At 49.9% G+C, this 12,416-nt stretch overlaps 1 protein-coding gene across 1 annotated transcript in view; it reads right to left on the reverse strand.

Annotated features, from left to right (window-relative positions):
* GABBR2 (gamma-aminobutyric acid type B receptor subunit 2) overlaps positions 1–488 on the reverse strand; it is a 358,625-nt gene extending 358,137 nt beyond the window's left edge. Inside the window, exon 1 of the mRNA XM_061132246.1 lies at positions 165–488. Coding sequence (XP_060988229.1) covers positions 165–488 — 324 coding nt within the window. The remainder of the gene's footprint in view (positions 1–164) is intronic.
* Between the last annotated feature and the right edge of the window lie 11,928 nt (positions 489–12,416).

Below are 12,416 nucleotides of genomic sequence, written 5' to 3' on the forward strand. Positions count from 1 at the left end.
GAGCCGAGCCCGGCAGGGCCCGGAGGGTAAGCCCTGAGCCCCAGCCGGAGGTGCCCTCGGCGGGCTCAGCGAGGGCTCTGCCCAGGGGCCGAAGCTCGCGTCTGCCCAGCACGCCCTGCCCACCGCCCCCGCGGCCCCGACGGCGCGGCCGGCCGGACGCTCACCTCGGTGTCGTAGAGCCGCAGGTCGAGGAAGTAGGGACGCAGGAGCGACTCGTTGCGGATCTGCTCGATGGCCAGCTCCACCGCGGGGAGCACGCCGCGCCCGATGCTGCCCTTGGCCACCTCCTTGGTGAGCGGCATGAGGCCCATGATGGAGAGCGGCGGGCTGCTGGGCGGCGGCCGGGGGGCACCCCGCGCCCAGCCCCAGGCCCCGGGCGCGAGCGGCAGCAGCAGCGGCAGCAGCAGGAGCAGCAGCAGGCGCGCGGGCGGCGGCGGCGGCGGCGGCGGCGGCGGCCCGGGCTGCCCGGAGCTAGGCGGGGAAGCCATGCCGCGCCGCGGGCTGCGGGCGCCGGCTCACTCGGCCCGCATGGCCTGGCCCGGCCCGCCGCCCCGCGCCAAGATCTCCCCGCGGCGCCCGCGCAATGGCGCCGATCCCCGCTCCGGCTCGGGCTCAGGCTCCGGCTAGGCACAGAACGGCCGCGGCGGCAGCGACAGCGGCAGCGGCGGCGCCCGTGACGGATCAATCACGCCGGGAAGGGGTGGGAGCGAGCAGAGTGCGGGAGGCGGGGAGCCAGCGAGCAAACGCGAAAAGGGGGGCCGGCGTCTCCGCGCGCGCCTCTCCGGCGCGGCCGCCCCGAACCCGGCCGCCTCCGCCCGCCCCCGTGCGCGCTCTGAGCTGCTCTCCCGCCGCGAGCCGTTCGGCAGCAGCCCCTGGAGCCCGGCCGGGGGAGGGCGAGCGGCAGGAAACGCGGGAGGCGAAGGCGAGGCTGCTCCGCGGCGGCTCGGGCCGCCTCCGGGGACAGGGACGGGCCGTGCGCGCCGGGGGAGGGGAGGCGCTGGCGCTGCGGCGGCCGCGGGGAAGGCCGCCTTCCCAGCACACGCACACCCGCGCCCCCGGCCCTCCGCCGCGCGGGCTGCCCCGCGACCGCCTGGACCTGAGCTCCGGGGGACAGCGGCTGAAGGAACGAGGACGGCGTGCTGGCACACGCAGCGGCCACGGTCGCCTCGCCGAGCGCTTCCTGTAGCACCTGCACGATGATGTGAGACTGCCTCTCGGAGGTCTGGCTGGGAAGGTCTGGTCTGCGAGCGCGCCACGGAGGCGTCCTAGAGGCACCTGCAGCCTACACTCCCCTGCTCTACTGTGGTATCTGGGGGGGCCATGACTGAGCCCGAAGCGGCGGCTAAAAATGCCGCCGGCGGTTGAACGCCCTTTGGTGCTGAGGTTTCTGGCCTTTAAGGTGTGGCTGAAAGCCCCCTTCTTCCCCCTACTCTGAGTTTTCCGTTGCCAACCTCAGGAGCCTGGAGTCTTCACCTTGCGTGTGCTATCGCCCCCTCCAGGCGTTTGACCTCCCCCGTGTCCCCGTTCCCAAAGGGGGCTCCGCCCTAGAATTCGCCCACCCTTGCCTCTCCAGGTCGGAGTACTGTCCTCAGGCCACAGTAGATCCAGGCTCCCCTTGACTTGGCCCTCTGTCTGACAGGTCGGGCCAGCTGCTCTGTCTCACCTTAATTAGCAGTCCTGTAATCTGACCTGGACCCTCGGCCGTGTACCTCTCTAAGCCTGAACAATAGGAATCATGGTCATCAACATAGAAAATCCCAAGAGGTGATCAATAAGGGGGACACAGTAGGCCATCATTTCAGAAAACCTTGGACCAACCATTTGTGGGCAATAGGACGACCTTGTAACAAGGTTGAGAATTTAACCTTCACTGAACACTTGCTACATTTATGAAACCCTCACAATAGCCCTGGGAACCAAGAACTTGTATATCATCCTCACTTTACAGACCAGTACATCGAGAGGTTTCATAGCGTGTTGAAGTACAAAGAACTATTGACAGAGCACTGGAACCCAGAGCCAGCAGGAGCTCTGGACACAGTGTGGGGGAGGTCAGGACCAGAAGCATGTCCCCTGTGGGAAGGGAACTGCCCGGACTGGACTGTTTTGGACCTTGCTTCCCTTGGGCATGTGGTGAAGGAGCTGGACCACGTGCTGTCCACAGACTTGATCTGGAGTGAGGCAGGGGCAACCCTGAATCACAGGCTAGGTTATTACCAGGAATCATGAAGATGGAGAGGAGAGGCTGAGCCCAACTCCTGGAGAGTAACTTGGACAGCTCTGGGGAAACCGGGCCAAATCCTTCCTATCCAACTCCTCTTTCTAGGCTTCTGCAGACACCACCTCCCAAGCTCCACTTAGCCTTTCCAAGCTGGAGGGCTTGAAAGGGGCAGAGCTCACTTGGGCATCTCCACCAAAAAAGGTGGTCCAGAGGACAGTGTAATCCTCAAGATATCTGTGATGTGATCTTGACATCACAGATATCCCCTAGTCATAGGCTTCCAGCAGCTACCATTCCTCAACTTCTAAGCTCAGGTTTCTGAATGAGCATTTTCATTTTTTTTCCCCTTAGTCATTTATGTTTTCCTTGTAAGCCATGCCAATATGGAGTATCTGCTGACACCTACATCTGGGAATAAGTTGAGAGCTTGAACAACTTTGCTTGACATTTACTAAGTGATTGAAGGCCCTGCCTGGCAACTACCTTTCCGCCTCTCAGTCTCCATTTATGAGGTGACCTGACCTCTAGACACCAGGGATCAGCCCTGACCCAAGGAACTGCAGTCTTACTCTCCATCAGTCTGGCTCCAGGCCAAACTGTGATCTCATACCCCACTTCTGATGTCAGGGCATCTCTGTGGTTCCCAGATCCTACCCTGGTCTGTGTTCCAGTATGGGTAACTGGATCACGGGCATGCTTCCTTGGGTCTGAGTTCCAACCTTGGTCACCAGTTTCAACTCCATGTTCTTCTAGAGCTGGAGTTCAGCCCTCTTGCTTTATAATAATCATTCATTCCTTTAATCAATGTTTTGTAGGGTCTGCTATGTGCTGGCCAGTGTCCTAGAAGCTGAGGATACAGAAATAAACAAGCAGACTAAAATCTCTGCACTTGAATAGATTCACAGACATAGAGAATGGACTTGTGGACACAGCAGGGGAAGAAAGTGGAATGAACTGACAGAGCAGCGCTGACATATATACACTGTTGTTGCATTTGTTGTTTACTCACTAAGTCGTGTCTGGCTCTTTGCAACCCCGTGGACTGTAGCCCACCAGGCTTCTCTGTCCATAGGGTTTTCTAGGCAAATTATTGGATTTCATTGCCATGTCCTCCTCCAGGGGATACTCCCAACCTGGGGACTGCATTTGCATCTCCTGCATCTTCTGCATTGGTAGTCAGGTTCTTTACTGCTGAGCCTCTGGAGAATGGGCACATGTACCCCACCATGCATAAACAGACAGTTAGCGGGAAGCTGCTATATAACACAGGGGGCTCAGCTGGGTGCTCTGTGATGTTCTCAAGGGGTGGGATGGGGGTGGGAGGGAGACTCAGGAGGGATTGGGTATATGTATGTTTATAGTTGATTCACACTGTTGTAGAGCAGAAGCTAACAACACTGTAAAGCAATTATTCTCCAGTAAAAATAAAATAAAATCCCTGCCTTCATAAAATTGACACTCTAGTGGAGAAAGAGAGACAATAAACAGAAAGAAGAAGGTATTTTAGTATGTCAGTTTATGAAAAGTTCTACGGAGAACAATAAATCGAGAAAGAGGATTGAAACTGACAGGGTGGGGCTGCAATTAGAAATAGGGAGGTCGTCTACGGCCATCCCACCCTGAACGCGCCCGATCTCGTCTGATCTCGCAAGCTAAGCAGGGTCGGGCCTGGTTAGTACTTGGACGGGAGAAATACGGAGGTCATGGAAGGGCACGCTGAGGTGACTTTTCAGCAGAGACGTAGAGGAGGTGAATAAGACAGACGTGCCAACAGTGTTCCAGGTGGAGGAACAGCAAGGGCAGAGGCTCTGAGACAGAAGTGTGCCTGGCATGTTCAAGGAACTGTCAGGAAGCCAGTGGAGCTGGAGTGGAGTAAGCAAGGGGCAAAGCAGTAGCTCCCAAGGTCAAAGGCAGGCGAGATCGGGTAGCACCTGGGCTCTGTGAGAACTCTGGTCTGCACACGATGACGTGGGGAACAACCCGGAGGAACTGGTGATCTGCAATGTGATCTGATCTGTCAAGTGAAGAGTTGCTGGCAGGGGCACGAGAGGAGGCAGTGAGACCAGTGAGGAGGCTACTGCGATAAGCCACATACGGTAGCAAGAACCAGGCTACAAGCGGAGGAGCTGGTGAGAAGTGGCAGGTTAATAATCGTTCATATTGTTAATGGGAATAAAATGCATTGTCAGATGCCAAGTCCCAGGACTGTGGTGAAGAACTGACAAGGAACACAGCAGAGACTTTAGAAAGCAACGTGCTCAGGGTCACACCCTTAGAAAGCAATGAAGCACGAATGTCAGCCCAGGTCTGTGTGGCTTAAATACTCACCTTCCTCCCCAAATCCTGCCTCCTTAAGCAATCCTTTCTCCCACGCCCTCTGCCTATACGCAGGAACCAGAAAGCTAGTCTCCAAACTCGAGCTTCGAGGTTGGGGCTGTGTTGAAAGAGGATACCTGTCCCCTTTCTGGGGATGTGAGGGGACCATGCCTAGTCCACTGGCTGCCTGGCGGCAGGACGCCGCATCCCTCTGAGCAGGACCCTGACAACGGGAGGCTCACCAGGCCTCCCCCGCTGTCTGTCCTCCTTCCACACTGGGCTGGACAGCTTTGGTGCCCGTTGCTCACCTCTCCATTCCCATGGCCACCTTCTCCTGGGAACTGGGTCTAGTTTCCAACCCTCTGTTCTCAGCCCGTCCTGTCAGCCATGCCTGCCTCTGTCCTACCTCCCAACAACAGGGAGGTCTTCTTTTAAGCTTTCTTTAAAAAAAAAAAAATCTTTGTAAATATCTCCCATGTATATTTCTTACTCATGTTTACTTTACATTGAAATGTTTCTTTCAATCAAGTAGCTCAGCTGTTTTTAAGTACATCGTTTGTTTTCATTTCCATTTTTTAATGGGTAAGTTATGAATGAAGGATCCAAAAAAATATCCTTCAAATCCTGAATGAATCTAAGTTGCTTTTCTTTTTTCACAAGGCATGTTTTTTAAACCATAAAATTGGGTTTCAGGCATCAGATGTGGTCTGGTGACACAGTTCGAGTAATAATAATAGCTACCATTTATTAAACGCCTACCTATTCTGTGCCAGACACCTTGGTATGCATCATCTTAATCTTCATGACTGCCTGAAAAATAGGTGTTAGGATCCGAGTTTTGCAAATCATGAGACGGTGGTCCAGATGGATTAACTGACGTGCCTGCAAGAGACCAGGTTTGATCCCTGGGTCAGGAGATCCCCTGGAGAAGGAAACGGCAACCCCCTCCAGTATTCTTGCCTGGAGAATCCCATGGACAGAGGAGCCTGGTTGGCTATAGTCCATGGGGTCGCAAAGAGTCGGACACGACTGAGCGACTTCACTTTCAATGATACTCGGCAGAGGCAGCAACAGGGCCCAGACCCAATCTGTCTGACCCCAGACTCTCCTCCACATTTGCCTCTCCTCCACATGCCTCTCCTTGGAGATGCCCTTATAGGACTTATAGGAGGAAAGAGTCTTTCAAAAGTAAAGAATGCTACTGATGGTCAACATGAGAAAGAGGTAAGATGATTTGGCCAGGATCCCCCACTGGAGAGATGAAGGTGGTTCTCCTTTATCAGGGGAGAACGTCTGGCCTGGAGACAGTCTGGCTAAACCTTTCAGGAGTCAGTGCCAAGCCTGGGGTGGGGGCTGGGGAGGGACTGGGGCGGGGGGACCAGCAGGGCCTGCTCTTCCTACAGTCTGAGGACAGGAGGAGGATGGGGCTGTCACCATGCTCCATGTCGGCCGGACAGGTCCTAAGCGTGGATAGGCAGGAAATTTAGCTCATAACTGAGAGGTCTCCAGAAGGACACCTCCTCCCATTTAGAGGTTTCAAAAACATTAAGATCCTTTACAAAGAGGATCAGAGATGGACAAGAGGCACAGTTTAGGAAGAGCCTTAGATGGGGAAGCATCCTATCAAGTGTCTGGTCCAACCACTCACCAAACCTTAGTGGTAATGGTGAGTTTTGGAGTCAGGCTGACCAATTATTAGTGGTACAATTCTGGAAAGTCACCCACCTTCCTGAGCTTTAGTTTCCTCACCTCTAAAGTGGGAATAAATTATTCATCTTTCACATCAAGGTTGTTGTAAGGATTAAATAATAAAAACAGCGAATATGTATTGAGTACTCACATATGCAGGGGACTCTTCCAGGAACTTCACATATAATTATCTCCCTCATTAAGTAAGATGATGCACAGTACTAGTCACTTATTAGGCAAACAACTAATAATGATATTAATAGTAATAATAATACCATCAAAGATGACAAGAGCAATGCCTCCTGAGGCTCCCACTCCATTATTTCATTGATGGGATTTTTGTACATTATTTCTTAGACTCCACCTATAGCCTTCCCACAGCATTCATTATGGGTCCCAACTTGCTGCTGAAGTCCATGGTGGCCCCTGACCAAAGACAGCTCACTTTGGTACCTCCTCATTCCCTTCCAAATTAAGTCTTCCAAGAGAAATATCCCCAGATCCCTCAATCTTCCCTGGCCAGCAATCTGTCCATGGCTCTCTTAAAAAATGATATCCAGAGGGACTTCCCTGGTGGCCCAGTGTCTAAGACCCTGGGCTCCCAATGCAGGAGGCCCAGGTTCAATCGCTAGTCAGGGAATAGATCACACATGCCACAACCAAGCCAAATAAATTATTTTTTTAAAAAATATTTCAGGGTCATCCCTCTGTGCTCAGGACTCTGGACCGCTGTCCTGCTGCCTTCACAGTCCAGAGTGACTTCCACTTGGCTAAGGCCATATCACCCCTTTGGATCCCAGGAAGCTTGTGGCTTCGCAAGAGCCCTGGGTTGGTTTTCTGTGGAGTTGTTATGTTATTTCAAATGAATGGAAAACTGGATCTCTCTGATCCTGTTTATCAGCAGTTTAACTCAGGGACTTATGAACAGGTTTGAAACATTCCATGCATGATTATGTCCCACTGTTCCAGCCTGTTGAGGGCATTCTGCATCTTAGAACTGTTCTCTTTCAGGACTTCCCTGGTGGTCCTGGGTTAAGATGCCTCATTTCCACTGCAAGTTCAATCCCTGGTGGGGGAAACTAAGATCCCACATGCATGTAGGATCAGCCAAAAACATAGGTTAAAAAAAAAAAACTGTTCTCTTTCACAGTCATCATCTCTCCCAGTTAGTGCCATTACTGTTGGACAACCTGATTTTCTTCCTTAACCTGAAACATTGGTCAAAATGGTAAAAAGGAGAATGATAAGGATAGAGTTTTGTGACTACCCACACTGGGGGCCATCTGCCCTACCTAGCCTTGTGACCGAACCCACTGAAAACTCCCCCAATTTCCAAATTCTGCAGCCCATGTCTCACCATCTTGCACTCCAAAATATTGTGAGAACCTTGTTAAAGTTTTTGCTGAAATCCTGATGCCTATGGTCTCCTTATTTCTCTGACTTGCCAGATTAGTGACTTTTCAAATACAAGTGATTATGTATTTAGGCTTCATGGGCTTGTTTTTGGTGAGCCCACCTCCATTCCTAGGGACGACCCCCTCTCCTCTGTGCGATCACACACCATTTGTATAATCAGTCCATCTCAAACACTTCTGAAGGTCAACAGCCAAATCCCTTTTGCTGAGGTCACCCTTTTAGTCTTTCAGAATATCAAAACTCTGCTGTGTCCCCCACTGCCTAACCCCTAGCTTCCTTTCATCCCCCAAAGATCCTCAGATGCTCTCTCTGATTCCGATCCACAGTTTCATGCCTGGCCCTCACAGGTCCTCATCTGAACCTAAGCTCATTGAGAGCATCTAGGTGCCCTCCGAGAGTCTTGTCATCTATCCGCTCTTAACCATGCTTGTTCTGATATTTCTGTTTGCTGGTCATTCTCCACCAAAACGTCCAGTGTTTCTCTGTCAGAAGCCTGGAGGTGAGAAAATTCTGTGTTCCCTTCATCATTCTCCCTTGTTTGCTCCAAGTGCACCCTGCAAAGCCCCTAGCGTGGTCTGTGATGTTCTTCCAAAGCCTCAGCTCATTCTGAGACTGAGTGCCTGTGAGTTCCAGCAGGTTCTTCCTGTCTGGACCTCTACTTCCATGTTTTTCTCCATGGCCCTAATTTGTGTGTGTGTGCAGGGGGCCGGGGGGTGGGGTTGCGGCGTTAATTGTATTGAACTACAACCTACATATACAATCAGCAAAAACAAGACTGGGAGCTGACTGTGGCTCAGATCATGAACCCCTTATTGCCAAATACAGCCTTAAATTGAAGAAAGTAGGGAAAAACCACTAGACCATTCAGGTATGACCTAAAATGAATCCCTTACAATTATACAGTGGAAGTGAGAAATAGATTTAGGGGACCAGATCTGATAGAGTGCCTGATGAACTAGGGATGGAGGTTCATGACATTGTACAGGAGACAGGGAGCAAGACCATCCCCAAGAAAAAGACATGCAAACAAGCAAAACGGCTGTCTGAGGAGGCCTTACAAATAGCTGTGAAACGAAGCAAAAAGCAAAGGAGAAAAGGAAAGCTATTCCCATTTGAATGCAGAGTTCCAAAGAATAGCCAGGAGAGATAAGAAAGCCTCCCTCAGTGATCAGTGCAAAAAAATAGAGGAAAACAACAGAATGGGAAAGACTAGAGATCTCCTCAAGAAAATTACAGATACCAAGGGAACATTTCATGCAAAGATGGGCTCAATGAAGGACAGAAATGGTATGGACCTAACAGAAGTAGAAGATATAAAGAAGAGGTGTCAAGAATACACAGAAGAACTGTACAAAAAAGATCTTCACGACCCAGATAAACATGATGGTGTGATCACTCACCTAGAGCCAGATATCCTGGAATGTGAAGTCAAATGGGCCTTAGAAAGCATCAGTACGAACAAAGCTAGCAGAGGTGATGGAATTCCAGTTGAGCTATTTCAAATCCTAAAAGATGATGCTGTGAAAGTGCTGCACTCAATATGCCAGTAAATTTGGAAAACTCAGCAGTGGCCACAGGACTGGAAAAAGTCAGTTTTCATTTCAATCCCAAAAGAAGGCAATGCCAAAGAATGCTCAAACTACCTCACAATGGCACTCATCTCATATGCTAGTGAAGTAATGCTCAAAATTCTCCAAGCCAGGCTTCAGCAATACGTGAACCGTGAACTTCCAGATGTTCAAGCTGGTTTTAGAAAAGGCAGAGGAACCAGAGATCAAATTGCCAACATCCACTGGATCATCAAAAAAGCAAGAGAGTTCCAGAAAAACATCTATTTCTGCTTTATTGACTATGCCAAAGCCTTTGATTGTGTGGATCACAATAAACTGTGGAAAATTCTGAAAGAGATGGGAATACCAGACCACCTGACCTGCCTCTTGAGAAATCTGTATGCAGGTCAAGAAGCAACAGCTAGAACTAGACATGGAACAGCAGACTGGTTCCAAATAGGAAAAGGAATACATCAAGGCTGTATATTGTCACCCTGCTTATTTAACTTATATGCAGAGTACATCATGAGAAATGCAGAGCTGGATGAAGCATAAGCTGGAATCAAGATTGCTGGGAGAAATATCAATAACCTCAGATATGCTGGTGACACCCCCCTTATGGCAGAAAGCGAAGAAGAACTAAAGACCCTCTAGATGAAAGTGAAAGAGGAGAGTGAAAAAGTTGGCTTAAAGCTCAACATTCAGAAAACTAAGATCATGGCATCCAGTCCCATCACTTCATGGCAGATAGATGGGGAAACAGTGGGAGACTTTATTTTGGGGGGCTCCAAAATCACTGCAGATGATGACTGCAGCCATGAAATAAAAAGATGCTTGCTCTTTGGAAGGAAAGTTATGACCAACCTAGACAGCATATTAAAAAGCAGAGACATCACTTTGCCAACAAAGATCCATCTAGTCAAAGCTATGGTTTTTCCAGCAGTCATGTATGGATGTGAACATTGGACTATTAAGAAAGCTGAGCACTGAAGAATTGATGCTTTTGAACTGTGGTGTTGGAGAAGACTCTTGAGAGTCTCTTGGACTGCAAGGACATCCAACCAGTCCATCCTAAAGGAAATCAGTCCTGATGTTGAAGCTGAAACTCCAATACTTTGGCCACCTGATGTGAAGAGCTGACTCATCTGAAAAGACCCTGATGCTGGGAAAGATTGAGGGCAGGAGGAGGAGGGGACAACAGAGGATGAGATGGTTGGATGGCATCACAGACTCAATGGACTTGAGTTTGAGTAAACTCCGGGAGTTGGTGATGGACAGGCAGGCCTGGCGTGTTGCAGTCCATGGTGTCACAAAGAGTTGGACACGACTGAGTGACTGAAGTGAACAACACACATATAGAAAAATGCATGAATCTTAATGGCACAACTCAATTAATTTTCATGAAGTGAACACACCCATATAAACAGCAGCAAGAACCAGAACATTACCAGCATTTAGAAGCCCCATTAGGTCCCCTGCTGGTTACTGCCCTCCCTCGGGGCAGCCAGTCCTGACCCCTAACTCATAGATCCTGTTGTTGTTATTCAGTCGCTCAGTCACATCTGACTGTTTGAGATCCCATGGACTGCAGCACACCAGGCTTCCCTGTCCTTCATCATCTCTCAGGGCTTGCTCAAGCTCATGTCCACCAAGTCGGTGATGCCATCCAGCTATCTCATCGTGTCGTCCCCTTCTCCTCCTGCCCTCAATCTTTCCCAAAATCAGGGTCTTTTCTAATGAGTCAGCTCTTCACATCAGGTGGCCAAAGTATTGGAGCTTCAGCTTCAGCATCAGTCCTTCCAATGAACACCCAGGGCTGATCTCCTTTAGGATGGACTGGTTGGATCTCCTTGCAGTCCAAGGGACTCTCAAGAGTCTTCTCCAACACCACAGTTCAAAAGCATCAATTCTTCAGCGCTCAGCTTTCTTAATAGTCCAACGTTCACATCCATACATGACTACTGGAAAAACCATAGCTTTGACTAGATGGACCTTTGTTTGCAAAGTGATGTCTCTGCTTTTTAATATGCTGTCTAGGTTGGTCATAACTTTCCTTCCAAGGAGCAAGCATCTTTTTATTTCATGGCTGCAGTCACCATCTGCAGTGATTTTGGAGCCCCCTAAAATAAAGTCTGCCACTGTTTCCCCATCTATTTGCCATGACGTGATGGGACCGGATGCCATGATCTTAGTTTTCTGAATGTTGAGCTTTAAGCCAACTTTTTCACTCTCCTCTTTCACTTTCATCAAGAGGCTCTCTAGTTCTTCTTTGCTTTCTGCCATAAGGGTGGTGTCGTCTGCAAATCTGAGGTTACTGATATCTGGATTTGCCCTTTTTTGTCCTGATATAAATGGAATCACTGTCCTCCTTTGTGTCCGGCTTCTTTCACTCACTGTGGTGTTTGTGACATTTTCCCACAATGTTGTGTGCGGCTGTGGATTTTTTATTTTCACCGCTGTCTGGCTGCCTCAGTCTTTTACAGTCTGATTTCCTTCATGGACCTGTATGCAGCACCCCAGTTTTCTCTCCACCCAACCTGGTGGGTTGCGACAGTCTCTCTTGTAGCCTTGCCTTGATTCTTACTCTTCTCCAACCTAACCTTCATCCACCCTGCCAGACTAATCTTTCCAGAGCTTGGCTCTAATCACGTCTATCCCAGCTCACACTAAGCTATGGTTCTCTGTCATCTGTGAGTGCAGACCCCAGAGCTGGGACGCGGGCTATTTACAATCTGGCTTCAGCGATTCCCGCTTCAGCAACCAGCTCTCCCTCTCCACAGCGTCTGTGTTCTGTTGCTCAGGATAAATTAGTTGGTCTGTAAAAACGCCTGCACTTTTCTGCCTGGATACCTTTGCCCATGTTATTCTTTCAACCCAGAATGTTTTCCCCTCTTTCTCGCCCTGGCAAAGTCCTTCAAGACCCAGATCAGACGTCACCTCCCTGTCATAGCTCCTCCAGTCGTCCCGGCAGAAATAACTGCCACCTTCTCTCAGTTTCTGTAGCAAGGTTTGGCTCATGCTGAGAGATATCACTTATCACTTCTTTAAAAGTTAATTACCACACTTCACTCATTCTAAGACACACATGTTTATTCATCTCTGGAATAAGGATGCACCTTTCCACTGATGGCATTTTATAACCGGCAGTATTTTTTTCTTTCTTTCTTTCTTGGTAGTACCCAAAATGATGCTGTCTTGGATTTGATAAATACAGTATTTCACTT

This window comes from Dama dama, chromosome 29 (genome assembly GCF_033118175.1).
Source record: "Dama dama isolate Ldn47 chromosome 29, ASM3311817v1, whole genome shotgun sequence".
Classification (NCBI taxonomy): Eukaryota; Metazoa; Chordata; class Mammalia; order Artiodactyla; family Cervidae; genus Dama; species Dama dama.